This window comes from Leuciscus leuciscus (genome assembly GCF_965113295.1).
Source record: "Leuciscus leuciscus genome assembly, chromosome: 25".
NCBI classification, from domain to species: Eukaryota; Metazoa; Chordata; class Actinopteri; order Cypriniformes; family Leuciscidae; genus Leuciscus; species Leuciscus leuciscus.
In genome coordinates, this window is record NC_138724.1 from 5,167,516 (window position 1) to 5,193,213 (window position 25,698).

General features: G+C 37.3%; 1 protein-coding gene and 2 long non-coding RNA genes across 3 annotated transcripts in view; 2 read left to right on the top strand and 1 right to left on the bottom strand.

Moving 5' to 3' along the window:
- Positions 1–25,698, top strand: part of LOC309490605 — a 200,228-nt gene that overhangs the window by 30,235 nt on the left and 144,295 nt on the right. The gene's annotated exons all lie outside the window — the stretch shown is intronic.
- On the bottom strand, positions 5,720–10,033 carry LOC309489915. The gene is made up of 3 exons (XR_014202566.1): positions 9,958–10,033; positions 9,017–9,041; positions 5,720–8,649 (listed from the first exon to the last, which is right to left on the bottom strand). It is a non-coding gene; the product is annotated as an uncharacterized lncRNA (long non-coding RNA).
- On the top strand, positions 10,150–16,363 carry LOC309489914 (uncharacterized protein). The gene is made up of 5 exons (XM_082158865.1): positions 10,150–11,067; positions 12,514–12,623; positions 13,295–14,251; positions 14,654–14,968; positions 15,273–16,363. Exons 1-5 carry the CDS (start codon positions 11,012–11,014, stop codon positions 15,377–15,379), a joined length of 1,545 nt encoding a protein of 514 aa, XP_082014991.1. The 5' UTR covers positions 10,150–11,011; the 3' UTR covers positions 15,380–16,363.

The following is a 25,698-nucleotide window of genomic DNA, read 5'->3' on the forward strand; positions in this document are numbered from 1 at the left end:
TTATGAGTTTGTTATCAGCACATGCTGTTGTAAATCCTGCCCACTTCTTTGCATTGTCAGCACATGCTTCAGTGCTCTGAGAGTGTTTATAGTGCTGTGAGTTTAACACTTCATGACTGAGAGCAGAACACAATCTTCATCATCACACAAGACTAAACTACAGCAATGAACACAATCAACATCTTCATCTGGACCATTGCACTGTTTATTCAAGGTTTGTGTAATTCAGTTTTTATAATGATTATTAATTATCTTAAAATGTGAAATATATATTAATACTTTTTGTTTGTGTTTTCTTTCAGAGTGTAGAGGACAGATCACTGTAACTCAGAGTCCATCAATACCAGCAGTTCAACCAGGAGAAGAAGTCAGAATAAACTGTAAAACCAGCAGTAATGTGTATTATCATCGTTCAGTTGGTCATTACTTAGCCTGGTACTCACAGAAACCTGGAGAAGCTCCTAAACTCCTTATATATTATGCAACAACCCGTTATACTGGAACTCCATCTAGATTCAGTGGCAGTGGATCTGGCAGTGATTTTACTCTGACCATCAGTGGAGTCCAGACTGAAGATACAGGAGATTATTACTGTCAGAGTGTACACTGTCCTAGTAGCTGTATGTTCACACAGTGATAAAGAGTCGTACAAAAACCTCTGTCAGTCAGACGTCACAGTGACTGCACTGATACAGCTGAGAGAAACTGCAGCTGCTGATGGAGGATCACAAACTACACTATATCAAACCTTTCACACACTTTATTCATTTATTATGATGCAAGTAAACATGTAATATAATAATATAATCTAATATCTCTTACTAAACTGGACTAAAATGTGGAGAAAATGTGAGTGTTGCTTGTCCCTGTAAATCTTGCCACTACAATATTATCTATACAACTTAATCAAGCTTATTCACAATAAGTGAGTTTAGTTGGATTAACAGTGTTGTTCATCATTATGCACACTGTATAAAATGAATCACTATATAATAGAATCACAGGATAATTTTATTTAGTAAAATATCTCACCATTCACTGATGCGTCCAGGTCGCACGCAGACACCATGTGTTTGGTCTAAAACGCGACTGCTCTCATGTATTACCTCAGGACAGCAAATGTGAGTAAATTCTGTCATCTTTGCAGGACTGTGATAGAGTGTGCAATGTAGAATATTTTTAGCAACAGTGTGAAAGTGAATAGCACATAACAGGCACAATACTGGTATAAACATGAATATCTATTGGTGCAATATGCGTCACATGACTAAATTTACATCATCGTTTTTAAATCCCTCCGGTTTCACAGTCCACACTACGACGCAAAAACGGCGTTTTCAAATGTATACGCTTTGGAGTGCGTTTTCAAAAAGCTTCGTTTTCATTAATAAAAACGCCGTCTCAGTGTGGACGGAAGGCCAAAACGGAGAGAAAAAGATGCGTTTTCAAACGAAAACGTATTAGTGTGGACATGGCCTTAGAGAAGTTTCTGTTACTGAACTCTGTGGTTACCATTGTGCTGAAGAGTAGCGCTGTCAACTGTGATTTTCACTTTGCTGCAACTTCATGTGTTTAATAACCCCAAATCACAATTTCTCACTGAAGCAAATTCTGCGATCAGCAAAGAGCAGGTGCTAGTGATGGAGAAATGAAGCTTTGTGAAGCACTGAGGCTTTTCCCTCAACTGTATCGTAGAATGGTTCATTACTCCAAGCTTTTTAACACACTGCACCATAGGCATAATTTAAGGGTGGGACGGGTGGGACATGTCCCCACCACTTTTTATAAATAATAAACTTTATTTTCTATAGTGCCTTTAACTGTACTTCTCAAAGCGCTTTACAGAAACAAATAAAACAACAAAAATACACCATATAAAATAATCCACAATATAAAATTAAAATTAAAGCAACAAAATACACCATATAAAATAATGCACAATGAAAAATTTAAATTAAAGCAACAAAATACACCATATAAAATAATCCACAATATAAAATTAAAATTAAATCAACAAAATACACCAAATAAAATAATGCACAATGAAAAATGTATGCAAAAATTCAATTAAAATCTACCCCCCCCCCCAAAAAAAAAGGTTTTAAGGTAAGATTAAAAAATGCTAAGAGATTTGTGACAAGTGCTGAATATACAGAGATTCAATAGGCCTACTATTCAATATTCAGTAAAATACTATAGCCTACTTGTAGTGCACACAGAATACAATATGTTCACATTACTCAGTTGCAATTACTAGACTTTTTATGTAATTGCAAAAATTGTTTACTGTATACAATATTATTATTTTCTGTAACGTTCTGGATGCTGTTTTCTCCATGTTTTGATGTTGTGTCTGATGGATGATCTGTAGAGCTTATTTTATTGACTCAAGTGTGATTTTGAGGACAGCAATTGTTTGACTTTTTGAGAAGAGTCAATGGTTTTGTGAGTTTAGTTTGAAAATTTGGATTTGTAGAGTTGGGGAACTCAGACTTGAAATTTTGAATGAACTCGGACTTATCACACACTCTGTGAATTTGTACTCGGATTTGACACGGACTCGGACACTTTAGACTCGGAAAATGTTCCGAGTACAGTCGAGTCCAGGCACTGGAGGACACAATATTATTCAAAAACAAAATGAAAACGTTGAGCATTGTAGCCAATCACAGTCATGTAAATTAAGCGCATGAACGCAGTGGCCAATCAGAGGCGTTTAGAGTCACCATGCGGAGTTTTCGCTCAAAATGTATGTTCAGAATCAGCGCAAGCTTTATCCTTTCGCAAATCCCCTCATATACAACAAAGTCTAGACGCAATGTAAATAAGAGATTCACAGTGCAGATGCGGACAACTTCAGTGTTTATGACGAGAGTTTTAGTGAGAGTGCAGAACACGGTAAGTAAGTGATGGCTTAAAGGGAGCGCTATTGGCAATCTTAATCATAGTTTTGTTTTTCATACTTCTAGAGGACCAGTGGTTACGTTCACATTGTAAATTATAAAGAGTGATAACTGAATTTAAATGTGAGAGTTAATCCGCTAAATTTGAGTCCTGTGAGTCATGAAATTGCGATGAGCAACATAGTAACCATAGCAACATGAGAACGTGATAACCATAGCAACATATTGCCGTCTAATAATGTTATGATTTTTGTTACATTTACACTTTAGTCATAAGTTTATAATACCCTTGCAGAACCTCCAAAATGTTATTTTTATTAATAAGAAGGATCATAAAAACATTGTTTCTATTTAGTACTGCCCTGAAAAAGCTTTTTCACATAACAGATGTTTAATAGCCTAGTTCACAAGACAAAATACAAGACACATTACATAGGCTTGATTTTTAATAGTGTGTGTCCTTAACTGAAGTATCCACAAATGTTTTTTTTTTTAATGGTTGTTCATGAGTCCCTTGTTTGTCCTGAACCCAATGGTTCATATAAATCCAGCTTCTGCACATTCTTTGCTTTTCCAGAATCTTCTGCATATTTGACTGCTTTCTAGCAGTGATTGTATGATTTTGGGATCCATCTTTTCACACTGGGACTCATACACAACTATTACAAACCCTGCAAACATTCAGTGATGCTCAAGAAGGAAGCATCCGTTAAGAGCCAGGGGGTGTAAACTTTTGAACTGGATCATTTGTGTAAATTGTTCTTATTTTGATTAAAAATTCATTAATTAATTTAGTCCTGCCCTTCAGAGGCTAAATAAGCCTCCATATTAGCATGTAAAACAAAATAAGAAAAATGTACACATCCCCATCATCTTGCTCAAAGTTTACCCCTGGGTCTTAATGCATCGGGTTGCACTCTTGAGCATTACCTTGTAGATTCTGAAAGATGTACAATAGGTAAACGTATGACTGCAACTATGCATTCCAATCCTTTTGTAAAGGTTAAAAAATTAATTTGAGAGCTCAGTGGTGAGACCTTTCGCCGGAATTTGATTGACATCTCATAATGCAGATATCCACCATTTTTGTGTGACAAACAAACCAAAGACCCTGGTTTACAAACAGTGTGGTTTGTTGCCCTCTGCTGGTTTGGAGATGAACAGTCACAGGTTTAGTGTGAACCTTTGGAGTCGATCTGAGAGACTGTAGACATTAAAACAACTAACATATAGGAGATATATTAGCTGATTAAATAATTGTACGTGACCATGACAAGATGTAAAGATTGCTGACAGTGTTTGGAACGGGCTCACTGGCTCACTGACCTGCTCCAAGAAAATAAGAGGGAGATGCTCACAGAGGCTGTTGCACACCAAGAGCTGCAGGTAGAGAAAATAAGATACCAGATTAAAAAAAGTAACATTATCTGAACAAAAAAAAAACATTAAAAAAACATTAATGGGGGATAAGACGATGGTGGCCATGGCAGGGGTAAGAGTGTGACAAAAAAATCTATATAAACAGAGGTGTGTGTGCTTGTGTGTCTACAGTACACACTGATGTGATCATGATTTACAATTGCATTGTGGCTCTGAGATGTAGTTGGATTTTGATTATGTCTAATCAAAAATATAAATAAAGGAACTAAAATGTGTGTGTGTGTTCATTCTGTTGGCACCTACTAAAAATCACAGTGTAGCATTAATCTTACCAATAAGTGGAGGATGAGTGGTTGTAGTCATTTATAACTGAAATTTCCTGTTGGCTGTGTCCCTTAAAATGTTAATGACATCATTGTCATTTATTGGAATGTCCTTCTCAATGGCCAACAGAAGAAGGTCGGACAATCTCTCCTCTTTGCAAAGGCTGCGAAGTTTGGTTTTCACCAGCTTCAGTTTTGGGAAGGAACGTTCCACAGTTGCTGTGTTTACCGGAAGTGTGCCATTTGTCTTCAGCAGCTGAGTCATGTTGGGGAAAACTAGATGTGCATTGTTTTCCTTGACCACTGAAAGAATAGATGACACATTGACTGGTGGTGGGCATGAGTATGATGTATGGAAGACCTTCAATTCTGTCTGCAATTTGTCTTCATCTTCAATGTTATAGAACTGGCAGTTTCTTCACCGCCTGGAGTGTTGCTGTTGGGATGCTAGCTGTTTTCCAGTTCTCTAGGACTGCCAGGCAATGGAAGGCATGCAGGTTTTCCCATTTGGAATTATCTCCTCCTTTAAAGCGTCTGTGAACCCAGAGGAAAATAAAATCTGAAAAGAGATCTCCAAAATGTTTCATTTATTTCTCCTAGACAACTTTGAGATCCATATGACACCAAACTGAGACAAAGGTTTATTTCTCCTGTGTCTCAGGCTTTTCTCTGGAGCAATAAGATGCACTAAATCTCAATTTAGTCTCCTTTTAAGTTTCAGAAGAGATCTCAACAAGCTCTAATATAATGCTCAGAGTTTCTCAACTTCTGTGTCTCTTTGTGATCTCAGACAGAGAAATCAGAGAGTTCTCTCCATGAACTCAATATACTCTCATCCCAGCTTCAATTCATGCATCTCATGCTAAACTCAGATAGAGCAAAGGAAGAGATTTCCACAAGTGCTCATTGAATTCTCAGACTTGGATCACTGTCTTGGTTGTTTCATATCATATCTTAATCCACATGATTTTTTTAATATAATGTATTACTGTATGAATAAATTAATTGTACATCTTTTATTTTAGGCTGCAAAGACCCTCTTCTTTTATATTATTTTCTATAAATGATTTGAAATATTTCACTGCATGTAACCACACAAAACACATTGTAAAATAAAAACAGTAATTTATTGGTAACTTGAGAGCAAAGAAATTACAATTTCAACATTTCAGATGTATCAAAGTTTAACTGCCAAAAACTCATATCATTAATAAATTTAATGTTGTATATTCAGATGTATGCATCTTCTCATGTTAGCCCCAAAGTGACCTTTTTGTATGACAATAGATTTGCCCATATAAAACAGTTGAGATGGCATCACAGTATAAACTATTTGTCCATCAACATATTTTACATTTTCAGTAAGGATTTTCAACTAGTTGGAAAAATCATGGGCTCTTCTGTTCAAAATAAGATCATATCTTTGACTTTATAATATCTTTAGTCCCTTTCAAGTTTGTTAGGGAAATGTGCAGCAAACACAATACCAGGCATTGAGGACAAATCAATGAACATCAACTTGCCCAAAATACTTTCAAGTCCTACCACTGTCTTTCTCACAGGAACTTCCAGGAGGCTAACAATATGGAAACACGTTCCACCTGTCAAAGTATCTTGTAGAAGATTTATGCTTGCAACTGCAAATTCATTCAAAAATGCAAGTTTTATCTCATTCTGACCTTCATTGGGTTCTTTGTAGGAACACAACAATTCAATCTGTCCATATTTGATCTGCGCACCATCACAAAATAACACTGTGTAATTGTTTCGTCTTTTGGTTTTGACATACTGCTGGGAAGTGTAAATTATTTTCCCTATTTGAGCTCTGTTATATGCCTTGACGACATTACTATGTAAAGCCTGACCAAGAAACTGTTCCAGAAGAAAAATATCATCAGTTTCAAGACATCTATTGAATGATGCCCCTAACATGGCCACAATATTGACAACATTACTTGGTTGATAACTATTGCTATTTGTCATTCTGGCCAAAAACTCAGTAGTTACTATGTTCAGCTTTATGTTTTGTGTGATGCTAGGGAGAGATTGTATAGTCTTTACAGCATTTACCATTTGGGCAGGTATATTCTGGGTTCCATGTATAAGACGGAGCAAGTACCCATTTTTGTCTTCAAAGTGAAAGCAAGAGTGTGTCCACAGAGGTCCAAGAGCTCTCACACTATCAGCTAAATGGACAAGTAAGTGCAAATTGGCTGTCATGTATCGCTCACCATAGAGTCCACTCATTTGAGAACAGAAATTCCAGAGTAGTTTCTCAGCATGATCTATTTGAGCAGGGGTTATTGACTCCATCAGAAGAATAAAGATTGCTTCACTAAGGAGCAGGAAATGGTTGTAGTACAGTCCTGCAAGAATGCCCCGGAATACAACTGGCCCGAAAAACAGCAAAATGTACCGATACTCAGATGCTTTAAAGAACATCCTGTGAGAAGACACAGAACGAGGGAATCGAATCATAAATGGTGGCCTTATTTCTTTTAGACGTTTGTCAACTTCTTTGATTGATCTGACCATACTGAATGCACATCGAGAGAACTCTGTGGAAAACCACAAAAACATCAATAGACGCATTACTCCCAGTAGTACAGAATGCATGTAGTCTATACCTGTGCCCAAGACCAAATCATAGCTTGTTAGTCTGCTGAGAAACGTAGGTCCCTTCACCCCACGAACAACGCTGTTGGAATCATAGGCCATCTTAGCATAATCTACAAACCCCTTGTGAGTACGAGGCGGGCCTTTTGGATCTGTCTTCTGGAAAGGAAAGGCATGGACATGACCTCTCTCTCCGGTCTTCACTGTTTGACCTGGCTGTTCACACTTTAGACACCCAAAATGTCCATTGAATTGAACAGTATTAAGTACCAAAGCTTTTGCAGGCAAATCGCAGGTTCCTGCAATGGTAAAGGCTTTGCATATGAAAGGTTCTTGAGCTCCTGCAAACTGAAGAGAAATTCCTTCTCTTTCAATTTTGTTCAGAGTGCCACACAGTGGTTCAAGGAATGTCAACATTGACGGCTTTGAATCCCCAAACCAAACACCTGCAAATATCATGTTTTCTCGTTTCGTGCGTTCAACAAAATTTAACTCGTTTATAACACAATAAAAAGGCCAAACAGAAAACTTTGAAGACTTAAAAATAGGTATGCCGTCTGTGTTCCACATTAACGAAATGTTTCTGGAATCACTGAGAGGCCCATTGCAAGTAGTCAATTTCTGATAGGTTTTTCCGTCATATATTTCTTCAATACTGTCATGACACTTTTTATGTCTATTAAACCTGAACTTAAGTTTTTCTTCAAAACCTTCCTGAGCAAACAATCTCTTCAGTTGTGCTTCAATGGGAACCTCAATGAAATAGGAGGTTGACCCCTCCATCAACACATTGGCTTCACAGGTTTTACACTGGGTGTCTGTACTCTCAACAATCATGAAGCATGAGCTACAATATTTGTGCAAAAGCAGAGAGGAGGGATCATCAAAAAACTGTTTAAATTTGTGTAAATTTTTAAGACACTCAGTCTGTGTATCAGAGGGGCAGTGCAGAGATATTAATGTAAGCAAATCACTGAGAGCTTTTCCTGTTATTTTGTGTCTGTTTGCAAAAGTCATTATGAGGAGAAGACTCTCTGCAACAGAAACTGGTGCATTTCTGTACAGTGGATGATCTACAGTGTTTGTAGAGCTTTCGAGTTCTGTTCCCTCCTCTTGGTTAAGCTCAAAACTGTCTTCAAATGATAGGTCATCATCAACTGAAAAGTCTTCATCAAATAACGCATTGTCATCTAATGTCCCTTCTTCAACAAATTCAGGTAGGTGCTCAGGAAATGTATCCATGTAAATAGGCTGTTCAGGCTCTGATTCAACATTAAGAGTGTGCATCTCACTTGTGTGCCCATAGCACTGGGATGAATGGTTGGCGTAATGGATGTTACACACATTTGTGTTTGAAGAGTCTTCCAAATTAGCAGATCTGGTCACTTGCTCGGTGCTGCAATCATCTGACCTCCAGTTTGTTGCTTCTAGAAAAAAAAAAAATCAATTGATTAATTTGCTTTTACTTGATTGGTGAATTTATGGCTTACTAGTCTCAACATGTTTATTTTTCATTATACTTATGCTAAACACATTACTAATTACTAGACTATTAAAGTGTTATAATAATCACCTGAGCTGTCAGTAAACCCTTGACAACCCAAGTGAGTGAAGGTCTCACTTCAGTAACAGTGTTTTATTGGACACATGAACTTTTATTTGAATTAACACTCCAGCTCGATCAAAATTTAAAGCTTTGCAACATGCGATTTCCACAGAATAAATAAACTACATGCCATCTTGGAGACTGAAGGAAATGGAGTTAGTTGTTTTACATTTTTGCACATGTTTTACCTCTATTTTCCTGTCCTTGTGTGTCCTGCAGAAAACCGAGAATGATAATACATTAAGCATATTTAACACTCGCATGCAAATTTAAAAGGCATACCTAGGTTACAACAATGCAGTATATACTGTAGGAAATCCTGCTATAAATTCTCCCCTCATGGGGATTAAAATATTAACATTTTATTGGATCTGTTTAAAAGAGGTGATTATTTACTTGGATGGCCATTTTGAAAACTGTACTTTGTAGTGCTGTTGAACACTACTAGGTCAGACATGTTCTTAATATTTTGCTAATCCCACATATAAAGGTGATCTTAACAGACTGTCATTTCAAACAAATATTTTATTGTTATATAAAATTATTGAGGAACATTGTCAGAACCAATGGAGCTGATGAAATGTAGCTGAGTAAAGAACATAGCAGCTAAATGTTTTTTTTTAATATAAATTACCTGAAAGTCACACTTCAGTAAAAGGGAAGTTGTTAAAATATTTGGTAAAAGCTAGTTACCCACATGAAAAAGACTTTAGTAGAAGTATTAAAGTATATGATATCACAGTAAATGTACTTCAGTTTCAAAAGTGTAAGTAAATTACATAATATTTACATGTATGGGTTGGTTGATTTTGTCCTGGCCAATTATCAGATTTGTTATTGACCTGAATCAGTTAAGTCATTCATGTAAATTAATCTAAAAATGTGCTGTTTTGACTCTGAAGCTTCATGTAATCTGTAAAGCAAATGGAAACTATAGTTATCAGATAAATGTAGTGTAGTAAACATTAAAATATAATTTTTCCCTAAAATGTAGTGGAGTGGAAATATCAAGTGGCAAGTTAAGTACCAACACCTCAAATGGTACGTAAATACAGAACTTGGGTGAATGTGCTTATATTCAATCACTGCAGATGACAATAGAAAAACAATAAAATGTAAATTTCCCAACCTTTCTTCTGTATCTTTTGCAAGTATTTTGCTGGCTCTTCACCTTTCTCCTCCAGCGTGAGTTGTACTTCTGCGCCATTTTATTTTTTTTTAAAATATGTAGCTCCAACTGTATAATACACACACACACACACACACACACACACACACACACACACACACACAAATATAGAAGATGCTCTTTTTTGATGATGGTGGTATAGACAGTGCAGTCTAATACACAGTGTTAAATAGTGTTACACTTACCCCCCCTACTATCAAATGTATCAGTAACTTCTATGGAAGAGCAATATTGACTGGTGTCGGGGGCTGCAGGGAAAATAACCTGTGGTTGACAGAAAAAAAGGTACAGATAGTTCATAAAAGGGCACAAAATATATTAAATTTATTCAGACTGAAAAGGGTTACATTAAATGAATAATTATACACACGTGCAACTTTTCCTATTAAATAGAAATTGATTAACATAAAGTTGACTAAATTATGATCATAATGAAAATGATCGCAGTTGTAACATTTATTAGCTGGTACAGAATGCACAAGTGAAAACTCTTGGCATGTGACAATCACTTATTTTACTAACCATTTCATTATTAGGGTTTCATAAGGTTATTGTAGTAAATGAAAACAAAATTATATGACACTGAAATAATGGGCGTGTAAGAACTATTTCAGTTAACTGAAATAAAAATTAAACTTGATTTTTTGAATGTAAAAATAAAAAATCAAGTACTAAAAGATAATGTGTTGTACATTTACAAAGCTCACAAAAACCTTAAATTACAAAGAAAACACAAGTAAGTTTATTCTATTATTAAAAAGTCGCTGTATCCACTCACCGCTTATAGATGCTGCACCTCCGAACTCTTTTTTTTCTTTTTTGAGCTTCAGTTGGCGCAAAAACACTGTGAACCTTGAACCTTGTAGATGATGCAGCCCCAACGTCAGCATTAGAAGAGAGCGCCATCAGTCACAAATGCTGCATCGTCATTGGTTAATTCACAGTGGAGGGGCGCTGCTGAATCAACGAGGTTAAGGCGCGCGTTAGTTAACGTATGGAGTTGCAGGCAGACGGAATGGAGGAAGAAACAGTTGCAGGACTCAAAAGAAGGTAAGCAACATGTTTTTTTAAAACAGAATTTGGGTACATTTTAAATGGCGAGCGGGTTCTGATACTCTCTGAAGAAACTGGTCGTATTTTGTAGCAAATAGTTGGCTTGCTAGGAAGGCCATGGTAACATTAAAGTGTTAATTTCGTTGACGAATAATTTTCGTCATTATTTTCGTCAACGACATTTTTTCCCAGACGAAAACGAGACGATAACTAAATAAAAACTAGTTTTGAATGACAAAAACTATGACGAAAATCTATTGACATTTTCGTCAACGAATAAAAACTAGACGAAAATGTTAGATAGTGACGATTTGGGAAGCGATCCAGTCTGATGTCCTGCATTTGTGGTAGATACTGTAACGTACGTGATCTACCCAGCGGCACACGAGTTGGCATGCGCTGCATGTCTCATAAAACGTTAAAACATGTAAATGTCTGGGAGAATGAGTAGAGCAGACATGAAGATCTGAATAAGAGCTATAAAAAAGAGCTATATTCAGTACGGTTTTCTGTGCGCACACACCCGACCCGAAGCGTGCAGCCATTCACATAGACATACAGCGCGCGAGTATGGAATTGAGCTCTCTTTCGTGTCTGAATGGACAAATACACACAAATATTATGTCTAAATGTCCGTTTTGGAGAGTATTCACGTAAATTATGTCGGTTATGTCTTAAACAGTTGTGAGTGTATCGCATGTGCATCAGTGCATTGGATCCGCATGTCATTGGACATGATCCGATGTCTTAAAGTGACATTGGGTAATAAACCTAATGCGGTCTGTGTCCTTAATATTGTCAAGCAACAAAAGAAAAAGAGAAAAGCATTCACTGCTCGTTAATAGCTTTAATAAGGATTAATTATATTTAATTCATACAAATAAATATGTCTGCTTGAAAGAATAGAGAATGATGTATGCAAGTAGTTATAAATAATTCATATATCATTCATTGAAAAAAAGACTCTTCTACTTTAGGAAAAGTGGTTTTATTTAATTTTAAGATATTTTTTTAAGTTACAGTAGTTAAATCTGTATCTGTATTGCACGTTCAAACTTTAAAATCATATTAGCAGGTTAATATATGTTTTCTCCAGGAGTATATGGGTTTGGAAATTTTAGAGAAATTGAAACCCATTATATTTTAGTCGACTAAATCTACTGTAGATTTAGTCGACTAAAATCTTACTGTATTTCGTCGACTAAAACTAGACTAAATTAAAACAATTCAGATGACTAAAATATGACTAAAACTAAATGGCATTTTAGTCAAAAGACTATGACTAAAACTAAATAAAAATTTGCTGTCAAAATTAACACTGTCTGCAATAAACATCTTTATGTAATAAAAAATAAATCATAAATTGTGTATGATTGGAAAAATTTGATCTCGTGCAGTGAGACCCCAATAATTAAATGTGTTGTACTTTTGTTTATTTTACAGAATGAGTGCAGAAGGAACTAATACAAAACTGCCCAGAAGAGCGCGAAACCCTCCGAAAAAGATGAGGTTGTATGAACCAGACCCCAGCTCCCCCAGAGATAACCAAGATGGTAATTGAGTTATTTTACTATACTACGGCTTAGCTAATTTTGTTAAGTATTAAAACTGGTTTAAGTGGTTATTTTTAACGTACTTTGGACACTTTACTAACCAAAATATTCGTCAGTATTTGGTCTCTTATTACTGGAATTTTTATAAATACTGTATATTGGTAGCTGGCACAAATATTGATTATAGCCTACAGGAATTTTTAATGGAATGTCATGAAAAAGGAGTGAAACTTATTTGTACATTTTAGTGAATTTTGCGAATCATCTCAAAATTTAAGGGATAAAATAATTTGTATAGGAATTGCAGCTCAAAGTTCTTTACAAAAAAGTATTCCTGCGCCATACTCTTCATAGACAATGTGTAAAATAAATAAATAAATAAACAAATAAAATGTGTCATAATTAAATAATGAAAGGGATTAAAAACATTGAAAAAATAGAATAGAGAGTGCATAAATCAAAGAGTTGCAGGAGCGAATAAATATGAAAGTGCTAAAATAATAAAGTTAATCCTAGTTGAAGGCTAAAGTGAAGAGGTAATTTTGTTGCTTTGCTAAGAGGGTTAGAAATAAGACAATAAAGATATAGTAGAATGTTTAAGTAAGATTAATTTTTAGCCTGCACTGATTTACTCACAATCTCCTTTTTGTTTACTTTGTGTTCATTTTCAGGACTTTTTGTATTTTTGACCTTTGAAGATGGATACACAGCAAAGATTTTTAATCTCTGTGATATACTAAACAAAGATGATAAACCCATCGCTTGCTTTAGAGATCTGACACCAGGAAAAGAAGTACTGGCAAGATGGTCTGACAATAAGTTCTACAATGCTACAGTAGACTTCATTGGAACAGCTGACAAAACGGTGGATACCAAGAAGGCGACAAAGAAGGACATGAAAAAAAGAGATGCAGCTGCACAAAGATTCTACAACCTTCCATTCCTACCTCAAGCAGGCCAGTCCACCTCTGCACAGGATCACCCAAATACTGTGGACCAAAATGTCATTCAGCCTCCAACAACCTGGCCAGTGTACCAGCCTCCACCTACAGAGTCATTTCTACCTGTCCAGCCACAGCACCAGCATGCAACTGCCTGGCCACAGTACCAACTTCCAGTTTCCCAGTCATCACCAAATACGCCACAACATTACCAGCATTCACCAGTCCAGTCGCTCAACCAGTATGGAACTACTCTGTCTCCAATTCCACACAATTCCAGCCTTTCGCAGTATTCAAAGCATCACCAGCCTCACACAGCACTACCCACACCTTCAGACCAAACACAACAGCAGCCTGTTTTGGCAGATTTGGATCAGCGAAGACAGCCACCAGCTCCTACAGCCAAAGAAAGCTTCCTCAACATGTTGCACAGTCCTAATACACATCAAAAACCTGCTGTTCTTGGGGACCAGAGCCAGACAAACACCTCTGAACATGAGACTTCAAGCTCATCTGCAGATACTTTAATCATCGAGCGTGATCCAATTCCAGAATATGGAGAACCATGTTTCATTTCGCCTGAGTCAGCAGAAGACAGATCATGGAAGCCATGCGAAGCATGCAAGACAGAGGTGGAAAAATTAGTGGAGGAAAAGGCCAAACTGCATGATGTGCTGTGTGGTATAAGTAAGTATGTTTTGTCTCTCTGTTGCAATTACTTGTTCTTTTAACACTTATTTTTTTCTCTCACAGTTGTTCTAACACACCTAATATCTATTCAGAAGAGTTGTGTAAAAAAAAACGTGGGTAATAATCTAGTGTATTAAATTGTGCAACATAAAATTGTAATTATGTTTTTATATTGGTATATGTTTAAAGTTCTACTACATTGTCTTACTTTGGACATTGGGAGTTATTTGATGCTTAAACTAAATCTTAAAAGCTTTAAACAATTTGGTAAAACTCTTATCCAATCATGAAATCTTTTGGACTTTTTAAAAACTTGTCTTTTTTTTTTTTAATTTATTTTTTTTACTTTATGAATGCTGCTGTGTCCCTGTAAGGTAATATACATCTTTTGTGTCACAGGTGGTGAGCACCTCGAGGCATTCAGAAGTTTTCTGGACAAAGTGGAACAGATCCAACCTCAGGCTGGTGTTTGGGCTCCAAAAGGCAGATCTCGGCAGCAGGAGCTATATCCAGGAAGTGGCCTCTTCTTGTCCTCGACTCACCTGGCTGCAATCCATGCAACCGCAAAGAAGGACTGCCTTCGCTTGTTCCATCTTCTTTTTGATGAATTCTTTACTGCAGAGGAGTGCCAGAATGCTGTGGCATTTGGGAAACACGGAAAGGTGCCAGATGGGAAGAGAGTCCTGGATAAGTTCAAAGTCAATGCAATTCTAAGTAAGTATGTTGCTCATGTGGTTGTTAACAATTTGTGGAAAAAGTTGTGAAAATTCATAGGTAAAAAATGTGTGGGAACCCAATAAGAGGTGTTGGATACCCATATATCACATAGCTACGTTAAATGTTATGATTGTTTCACTGTCCTCACAGTTTTGCTGCATTTCCTTATGTGTGATCCATAGAGATATTACAATGTGAATTTTGTCGTATCAGGATGAAAAAAGTTGTTAATACTGTTGTGGTAACTGCGGTTACTCAATGCAATCTGTAATTTGTGCTTTCTTTTCTTTTATTCTTGCAGCTTACGTCATGCGCTGTAGTACACTGGATGGTTGGACACCGGTTGAGAAAAGTAAGGTCAAAAAAGCCTTCATAAACAAATGCCGCATCAGGGCCACAACACTGTAAATATCGGATGGGGCACACAGAGACATTTGTTGAAATGACAATGTTCACAAAAAGTCCTTGTTTTCAAATTATGTATGTTGGCGTCAGAGACTCAAGTTTATTGTTGTGAATTGTTGTAAACCTGGCCTGCCACTGCTCATAACATTGTTAAAATTGTTACTGTTTTAAAAACAGAATTTTACAAAAAAAAAAGCACTTTATTTCATATTTTGTAATGACCATGTTTAAACAGTTTTTGCTGTCTTTAAAATGTCTTTAAATTTGTTAATGTTATTTTGATTTAAATAAAGATTCAGATTCAAATTTCTTGATATCTTTATTACATCAGCTAATCTGCCATTTGCTATAGATTTTTAAAGCCTGATGGTTGTGGATAGATCTTCTGTCTGTCCTGCAGTGAAGAGAGAGTAGCATTCCCGTCCGTTGTTTCTTTGGTCCATCAAGATCTGTGTTGTTTAGAATGGTGAATCTAGTCTGGTAGGAGGTCATATGATTGAATTAGTAATTCATGTGCGTGCGTGTGTGTTTGTGTGCATGAGAGGGAGAGTGAGCGAGAGACTCGGATATTGCTCCATAGTAGCTCCAGTATTGCTCATTTTCTTTTTCAAAGGAGAAATAAAGGAGTCATTAAAAACACAGAATTGAGATTAGCAAGGCATCTCCTTTTAGTCTCAGGTATGACTCCCTCTGATTATTCTGTCTCACCTATTGCTCCTAGTGAATTTTAGGAGAAACATATGAGAAACATTTTAGACAAAATAGAGATTAAAATGAGGCTTAGATGAGAATCTCAAATTTGTCTCCTAAAAGCAAGCTCTGAGCAGTAAAATTTTCCTCTGTCTCACCTATTGCTCCTAGTGAATTTTAGGAGAAACATATGAGAAACATTTTAGACAAAATAGAGATTAAAATAAGTCTTAGATAAGAATCTCAAATTTGTCTCCTGAGCTATAGAAAAGCAAGCTTTGAGCAGTAAAATTTTCCTCTGGGAAGCTCTTGTATCATTGTGTCCACAAAAACGTAATACACTTTAACACAGTAGTACTCCAGCAAAGTTGGGAAAGCATGGTCAGTCGTAGCTGATGTGGCACAAACTTGAACTTCTCTGGCACTTTCCTCCTCCTAGCTTGACCAGGGACCTCAGATGGAGGATCCAGGCCCACTGATGCAGACTTCTCTGTAGCCTGTTTATAAATGTTCTCAAACTCTTCTTCTGTTCTGCTGTAGGCAAGCCTCTTTAAAACTCCATCAACAATGCTGTATGCTGCGGCCAGGTCCATGTCTTTCTGCTACAATGCATCAGATGCAACTGCAGTCACCTGGAAGATTGGACAGGTCATCTCCAAACACAAGAAGAACTCAAAATTGATGCTTTTTAGAAGGATCATTGCATCACCAGCTGAGGAGTCTGGGGGATCTTGTGAGGACCTTCACCAGAGTTTTAAGTGCACTCTCTCTACAGGCCCACCGAGTATCTGACAGCTCTTTTTCTTCAGGATTCTTCAGCTCCAGTGGACGCTGATCGGGTGCTTCCTCTTCTGCATTTCAATAAATGCAGAGTGCCGTTTTGATGAGTTGGCCATATAAGTGTGTTTTTTTCAACTAGATTGAAACTTCACACTTACTACCAATACCTGATTAAGGCAGTGTGCCTGACATCACACACACACAGCCTTTGGATTTTGCCGTATAGTTCCCACTCATGTTCACAGCCCCATCATAACCTTGACCCCGGATGTTTTCTATTTTCAGGTCATTTTCTTCTAGTAGAGCCATCACAAGACTTTCAAGAGCATCTCCGCTTGTTGAATGCACATTGCACACCTGAATGAATCGCTCCTTTATTTTCATGTTGTGTACATATCTCACAACAAACGAAACCTGTTCAGTGTGAGACACATCTGTCGTTTCATCCAGAAGTATCGGAAAGATTCTGCTCTCTTGAATTTCTTCTCTGAAGACATGTTTTACTGATATGGCCAAAGCTTTGATTAAGTCATTCTGGGTTGTGTTCGAGAGGAGCGAGACAAGAGGTCTTTTTGGGGTTCCCTGCTTCTCTTTTACGGCATCAAGGTGTAATTTAGTTACACTGTCATACTTGCTGAACAACTCCACTAACTCTAAGAAATTGATTTTGGCTCGATGGAGTCTCATCATCTCCCCTGAAAGACATGCCCTGTCTTGCCAGGAAAAGAGTAATGACAATCAGAAGAGACAACACTTCTCTGTTCCTCTCCCTCTCTTTGTCTTTTGCAGCTTGCGACTCAAGGTCACCCACTTCAAATGCTCTCTCCAGTAATTTTTTCTTGAATGAGTTCCACCTCTTCATATCACACATGTGAGCCTCTGAGGAACAGTGCTCTTTCATGTTTTCTAAAGCCTTCCTCCAGCAATTTAACTCTACAGTTTTCCAGTTAGTGTGACACTTTTTTTTATGAAAAGCCAAATGTTCATCCCTGTGGATGCCTGATGACATCTCTAATCACCGGCAGTTTTTGACAGTTCACAGCCTGGGAAGTTCCGTTTGCAGGTGACGGACACAGTCGGAATCATACCTTGGGATGGGTGTGGACGGGGGGGGGGTATCAGCAGAAGTGTGAATGGTTCTGATTCCGATATATGCTCCATATATAGTAATATTGTATAGGCTATTCATGTAACTTATTTCATAGGCTACAGTATAGCCTAACTAAGGACATGAATGAACATATTAGGGAATGAAAATAGACATTTGTGTGGGAGATGTTGATGAAATATAAGAGCTTTATTGATACAGCATAGAAAAAATTTATACACACAAGCAATACGAGTTAGCCAGAGGCTACGGTCTTTACATGTGGTTTCAGATCATACTGCATCAACGGTACAGTCTTTTTAGTCAGAAATCATGTCAGTGTTGATGCCTGACCATCGATAAAAGAACATATAGATAATCTTACTAGATGATTAGATAATTGCATTTGAAATATTTTACTTTCAATAAAACATTTGCAATAGATTTGTAAAAGGTGTTTTTATGCATGTTTGACACGGATTTTTGTTGCATTTACACTGTTCTGACCACTGGGGGTCATCGTGGAGACGGGGGTCGGATTGATTCGAAGCCTCGACACAATACGGCACATTTGCTTCAACTGTTTGACGAAGTTCCACGAAGCCTTGATCTGCCAAAAATCTGCAAATAAAAGTGTGTGGACAGCCTTAAGATGTTGAATTTCAGAGGAACTATCCTACAGCAAACACTGAACCAGACTATTTAAACGTTGAGCAAGGAATCTCATTGGTTACAGGATCATCAGAAGCCAATCAGCTTGTGTCATTTGGTAATGATGTGATTGCTTACAGAATGCATGTAAAGGACTGATCATCCTGTGCCATCTAGATCCAACCCTGGTCCTGTAGACCCTCAACTCCATTATTTGGAGACAATGAGCATATGAACCGTTGGGCCGCTGCTTATATTTATCACGCAGTAAAAATGCCTAAAACCAGTCGTCTGTGGATGAGTCTGAAACAAGGACTGGTGGCACAGATGCAGTGAAAGGAGAGTTTTAGAACGACGGGACACTCATTTATAGGAGACTTTATTCAACAGGAAGAACAGCTTGTTCAGCACGTTATACGTCATTACGCTATTTCACGTAATGGATTATTTGGTTGCATGTAAATGTAGCCAATGTAGGAGAATAGTTATTATGCGCAAACAGTGAGAAACTCTGTATATTCGTGTGCGTATGTAAAATAATCTATTCTAAGCTTGTGACATATGAACCGCATTAACCCGATTGCATGTTTAGCATTCATGTAAACATTACATTCAGATGGCAATGAATTCAGTCCAATTGAAACAAAAGTTGTGCATGTAAACATAGTGACTGTAGGCGATACTCCAGGACCAGGAACCACTGATCTAGAGTTTCATGACTGAACTCAATATATATATATATATATTTTTAACTGTGTGTATTTGTGTGTAAATGTGTGTGTCAGTATATTTAATGTCACTGTGCTTCGGCCATTTAAAGCCGTTCTTTTAACCCAGTCAGTAAAGCTCTTTGACTCTGATGAGTCTGAGGTGAGTCTGTATCTCGTCCTGATCTCTCTTCGGTCTCGTCGTGAGCTCACAGTCTACAGCAGCTTTTGCATTCAGAGGGTGTTTTATATGATCAGCACATGCTTCACTCTGCATGTGTTTATAGCTCTATGAACTGAACATGACATGATCAAGAGCTCTTCTTCATCAACCAACAAACATGACTTTCAGCATCATCTTCCTCTTGACTCTGGCAGTGTTTAGTTCAGGTTTGAATAATGATTTATGATTGTATTTTCAAACACTAATAACACTATATCATTACAATCAACATCACTCTTGTGTTTATGAAGAGAGTGAGTCAGTGTTTCAATATGATCATCATGTTTTAGGTGTAATATATGATCCTGTCAATCAAACTGAACAGACTGCATTCAGTCACTTCTGCTGTCTGGACGTGATGCTTTCCATTTGAGACACACAAACTTTACATTCTTACACAATTACTGTCACAACGGATGATTTGTGATCATGTTTTTAAATGATTTTTATTATATTTGTATATTTTAAATACCATCACCTTCTTTTGCAGAAGTGAAAGTGTTCCAGTCCAGATCATGTAACCAATCAGAGAGTGAGACTAAAAACCCCATTTGCATTGTCAGGGTGGAGTGATTGTGATCCTCTCAGAATAGAGCAGCTCTGTCTCCAGAGACCATGTTCAAACCCCAAGAGCTTTATTTGACATTTACTGCTACATCAACCTTCTGAAAAGCACCTGCATCTTCATCTGTTAGTTGAATGATGTTGTCAGACACAAAGTGAACTTGTTGAGAAGCTTTATTGAATGTTGCAGCAAACACAGCAGATTTAAAGATCACACACACACACACACACACACACACACACACACACACACACACACACACACACACACACACACACACACACACACACACACTTTCAGTATTGAGTTGTAAATCACTACAGCTGCAGCACTAGACTCATGTGAATCCTGCCTGACACAGGACACTCAGATACGGCTCATCTTCAGGAGAGAAACATCAGCACTCAGAGCTCTTGTGGAACGAGACCTCATGAGGAGCTCCATCATGTGTTACTCTGCAGACGTACAGCTCTCCCTCTTCCCAGCGTGCTTTGCTGAGGGTCAGGACGCTACTGCGGCTGTAGCGGCCGTCCTGCTGGCTCTCTGCGCTGGTCAGAACCCCCTCGGTGACCTCTGACCCGTCCAGTGTCCAGCTCACCAGCGCCCCCTGTGGAGAGTAAGAGCTGAGCAGGCAGAGCAGTGCGGCTGAGTCTCCAGAGATCTGCAGAGAAGAGGGCGGCAGCAGAGACACTGAGGGCTTCACTGTGGGACCAGCTGCAGGAGACAAACACAACACATTCACACACACACACACACACACACACACACACACACACACACACACACACACACACACACACAGACACACACACACACGCACACACACACACACACACACACACACACACACACACACACACACACACACACACACACACACACTTTGTTTAAAGCTTTCATACATATTGCATTATAAAAGTATTTTAATGCATTAATTATGCACTGCTATATACATTAAAATGCATGTATGATCTCATCAATAAGTGTAACAGCAGTTATAACACATATTATCTATTATCAGGCCGATCTGACTGCTTTAATTCCAGCAATTATTCACTCTGAACATAAATATCTTAAATTTTGAGATATTCACCTGAACTGAAAATGTAACTCAATTTCAAACAGAGTTAAAACACAATTGAATCACACAGAATGAACAAAGCACTGAATTATAAGCACAACATGAGCAAAAGAGATTCAGTATCATTGACTGAACTACAGAAAGTAGCAACATTTACATTCTGATGTCAAATCTCTTTTTTCCATGTATGATTTCTACAATAAAAGATGAACTAAATATGAACTCAGTGTAGAAATAAATGAAGGAAAAACAAACCTGTAATAAACTGATTAAACTCATAGTGAGACACAGTGTGGAAACATGTTTAGAATTTTATTAAATTTTTCTATATATGTTGTTGAAAGGAATAATGCTTTTCTTATAATAATATAATTGTTTTAGATTAAATAATTATTGTAACACTTTAATTAAAGCCTTTTATACATATTGCATTATAAAAAAGATTTTTAATGCATTAATTATATATTATTTTACACATTATAATGCATGTATGATCTCATCAATAATTGTAACCACGATTATAACACTTTATAATATTATCTATTCATTGTTACACCTCAAAAAAAATTATAGATGTAACAAGGAATTAACTTGCAAATAACTTTCAAATTTAACTTTGGTTACAGTTATTTATGAAAACATACATGACATTATAACATACGCTATTGATACCTTTATAATGCATTATACATAAAGGCTTTAAGTAAAGTTTCGCCACAATATCTAATAATCATTATTAATAATAAACGTTGTTCTTTTTTCAACTGTAAAACACTTTCTGAAATGAAAATTGTGTATTTTTAAAATATAATATTTAAATTTACTAATTTATTAGGTGATTAAAAAGACTTACATTTGATTACCAGTTTAGTTCCTCCACCGAAAGTCCACCACAGTGATACAATCTAATGAAACGCTCGTACAAAAACCTCTATTCCACTCGAGTGAACACACACTCCAGCAGAGAGAGAGAAACAACACTTCAACACACTGATATTAGAAGATCCTCAGCTCTTCTCAACACTCACTCATTCAGATTTGACTAAATGCTTTCTGATATAACACTGTTTAAAGAAATATATTTGATGAGCTGTGACCTCTGAGGTGACCTTTGACCTCTTTGATCATGGATGATGTTGTGGAGTTTCTCATAATGATGCTTCTGTTCTTCATATGCAGATCAATCATCATGATTCACAGAAAAACCTGCAGCTTCAGACTTCAATCTTCAGTGAAAATCTCTTCAAATAATCGGAGTTTATTGAATATTAGAGCCAAAGTCAATAGAAAGTGTCAACTATGAAAATATAAAAGGTATTTTGCATGTTCTACACAGTCAAGCATGTTTTCATATTCAAGGTCTGTTCTAAAAGTATCTGGACTGGTTATGAATCTCCACACAAGATCATGAAACGTGAACAAGCTCTAATATGTCTCCATCTTTAACAGCCTGTTTCTTCTCCATTTGATGATTTCAGACACACATGAGGCTTCATGATAGATGGAGTGACACCATGAACTCTGATTAGAGATTCACAATCAGTCCTGATACTTTCTGAACAGACTCATGATTCATGATCTTACTTTAGTGATGGCGGTTCATCTAGTGGAAGTGTAGCAGTGATGATGGTCACATGACTGAATATGGACACAGAGATGGACGTTCATCTGCACATCCTCAGTGTCTCAGGAGTCACAATAAAAATACAACATAAAGTCATGATTCTGTAAATCTAGTGTATATTAGTTTGTTATCAGCACAAGCTGTTGTAAATCCTGCCCACTTCTTTGCATTGTCAGCACATGCTTCAGTGCTCTGAGAGTGTTTATAGTGCTGTGAGTTTAACACTTCATGACTGAGAGCAGAACACAATCTTCATCATCACACAAGACTAAACTACAGCAATGAACACAATCAACATCTTCATCTGGACCATTGCACTGTTTATTCAAGGTTTGTGTAATACAGTTTTTACAATGATTATTAGTTCTCTTAAAATGTGAAATTTATATGTTTATCATATACTGTATATCGTCATATATATAATTTTAATTTGTGTTTGTGTTTTCTTTCAGAGTGTAGAGGACAGATCACTGTAACTCAGAGTCCATCAATAACAGCAGTTCAACCAGGAGAAGAAGTCAGAATAAACTGTAAAACCAGCAGTGATGTGCATGGTGGTAATTGGTTACACTGGTACTCACAGAAACCCGGAGAAGCTTCTAAACTCCTCATATATTGGGCAACAACCCGTAATACTGGAACTCCATCTAGATTCAGTGGCAGTGGATCTGGACGAGATTTTACTCTGACCATCAGTGGAGTCCAGACTGAAGATACAGGAGATTATTACTGTCTGAGTGATCACAGTGGTTATGTGTTCACACAGTGATAAAGAGTCGTACAAAAACCTCTGTCAGTCAGACGTCACAGTGACTGCACTGATACAGCTGAGAGAAACTGCAGCTGCTGATGGAGAATCACAAACTACACAATATCAATGTTTGTTTCTAAAAACTTTAAATATATACATTTATCGGTAGTAATTTATTTGATATGAAATAAGAGTTAGAGCTGATATTGATTATGGCACTGGGATGTTTTATTGTCAGTGTTTCAGATCACAGTATGAGAGCGATGCGGAGTGAAGCAGAAACACCAGCTGTTTTTAATGTGTTTTCTCACTCCAGGATTGATCTCAGTGGTTTCTTTCATCAGTGGTCGTGGAAATAATATACATACTAACTAATCAGATTTGGTCTGAAAGGAAAGTTAGAAAGTTCTTGCTTATATTACTGTTATATAAAGTAATATCACATTCACAGTCGTGCTGCTCTTCATGTCTATGGTAGAATCACAGGCGTGCTGATATTCAGTATAACTGCACTCTTGATCAAAGACTTCCCAACATTTCTTTCACTACTGGTCCCATCACACTCATCACCACTGGCAATCACACTGAAATAACTATTAACATGCCTGAACTCCTGTAGCGAACATGAAACATCTTCATTAATAACTGAGTACCAACAGACTTCGTCAGCGGTGTTGCGTCTGTCTGGCAAGCAACATCTCTGGTTTGGCTGCTCTGTGCTGATGTGCTGTCCTTTACAAATAAAGATTCCACTATCAGTGCGACACAAAAATAACAACATAGCTGGACTCATGGTGCTATCATGCTATCACAAAGTTTATAAGTCTAACATGTTATTATGAACTTGACAAATTCAAAGGCAATTTGGAAAACAAACGCGTAATACGTACTTCTCGATGTGTAGTTGGATCACGAACAGTTGGCACCGCTACATCCTTCAGGAGCAACTAAAAAATTGTTGCAAGTAAAATGGACAAAATACAAATAAGCAGAAATCAAATCAGTTTCAGAAATGTTTCAAATGCATTAATGAGAATACAAATATTTGTACTTGGGTAAAAATGAGAAATACTAACATACATTTTAAAATTTAACTTGGTGAGATGCAGATAGATGCAGATTTGACTGTGTGTGAAGATCAGATGATGTGGCTGCATTTAGCTGTGGCTGTGTGTAAATTCATCATCCCCCAACCAAAAGTGAGGAGGTTTTACAATTGTGATGCACACTTGGTCCTGTTGTTGTAACAGAGTCAGCCTGAGAATGTGAGTATGAGCTGTGATCTGCCTCAAAATCTCTCAACACCAATGTTTCCGTTAAGGAGGCAAAGTTCAGCGTTACTGAATCCTGTTGTGAGGAAAGCATTTTCATGGTTAATGCAATTGTGATTGACAGTGTAGCCACAAGGCGATTCTATGCTCCTGTAAATGGTTTTACTGCAGCTATATGGAAAATAGCAGAGTTTTCCGCTAAGGAGACAAACAAATTCACCATAGTCACACATGCAACTTGAAATCGCTATGCAATTCCAGTACAATTATTCCAGTTTACACAAGATACATGGCCTAGAATGAATAGCATCTACAACCTTTAACCTAAGTGTTTCATACAACACGTACAGTAAAGCAATCAAGTGTCTTAAAGAATAAACTCGATTAGCCTATGTGCACATGTAGTAGCACAAACATAAAGTGTGTTCTATGAGCACAATGTGTTACGCACAATTACGCATTTGAAATAAACAGGATCATTGCAATTTGGATATTAAACTTGTTGCTATTGGGCTGCTAACCCACTAGCAAGTGAAGTTAATAGCTGAAGGCCTTGCATGAACAATGTAGTTAACTCACTAAGAGTTTTACCTGTACGTGCAGATCGCTGATGTTTGCCCGTAGAAAGTGGTTTTGTATTTTTCTGAATATAAGGAGGATGTCTGTTACGGTGGGACAGATGCAAGAGGCGTGCGGATCCATGTGCAAAGCTTTTAATCAGCGAGATGCGTTCAAAACAGGCAGAGACTTAATCATGAACAAACAGGCAAAGGTCAGAACCAGCAGAAACAGCCATGAAGACTGGGCCAAAACGTAGTACAAAACCAGGCAGATGATAAGGACAGGCAGCAAACACTCAGAGTCGAAGGACAAAGCAGAGGTATCAGAGGCA

Coding starts and splice junctions, on each gene's coding strand:
- LOC309489914 (XM_082158865.1), top strand. CDS start 11,012: ATGGAGTTGCAGGCAGACGGAATGGAGGAAGAAACAGTTGCAGGACTC. Junction 11,068..12,513: donor GTTGCAGGACTCAAAAGAAG/GTAAGCAACATG, acceptor TTTATTTTACAG/AATGAGTGCAGAAGGAACTA. Junction 14,969..15,272: donor CAAAGTCAATGCAATTCTAA/GTAAGTATGTTG, acceptor TTATTCTTGCAG/CTTACGTCATGCGCTGTAGT.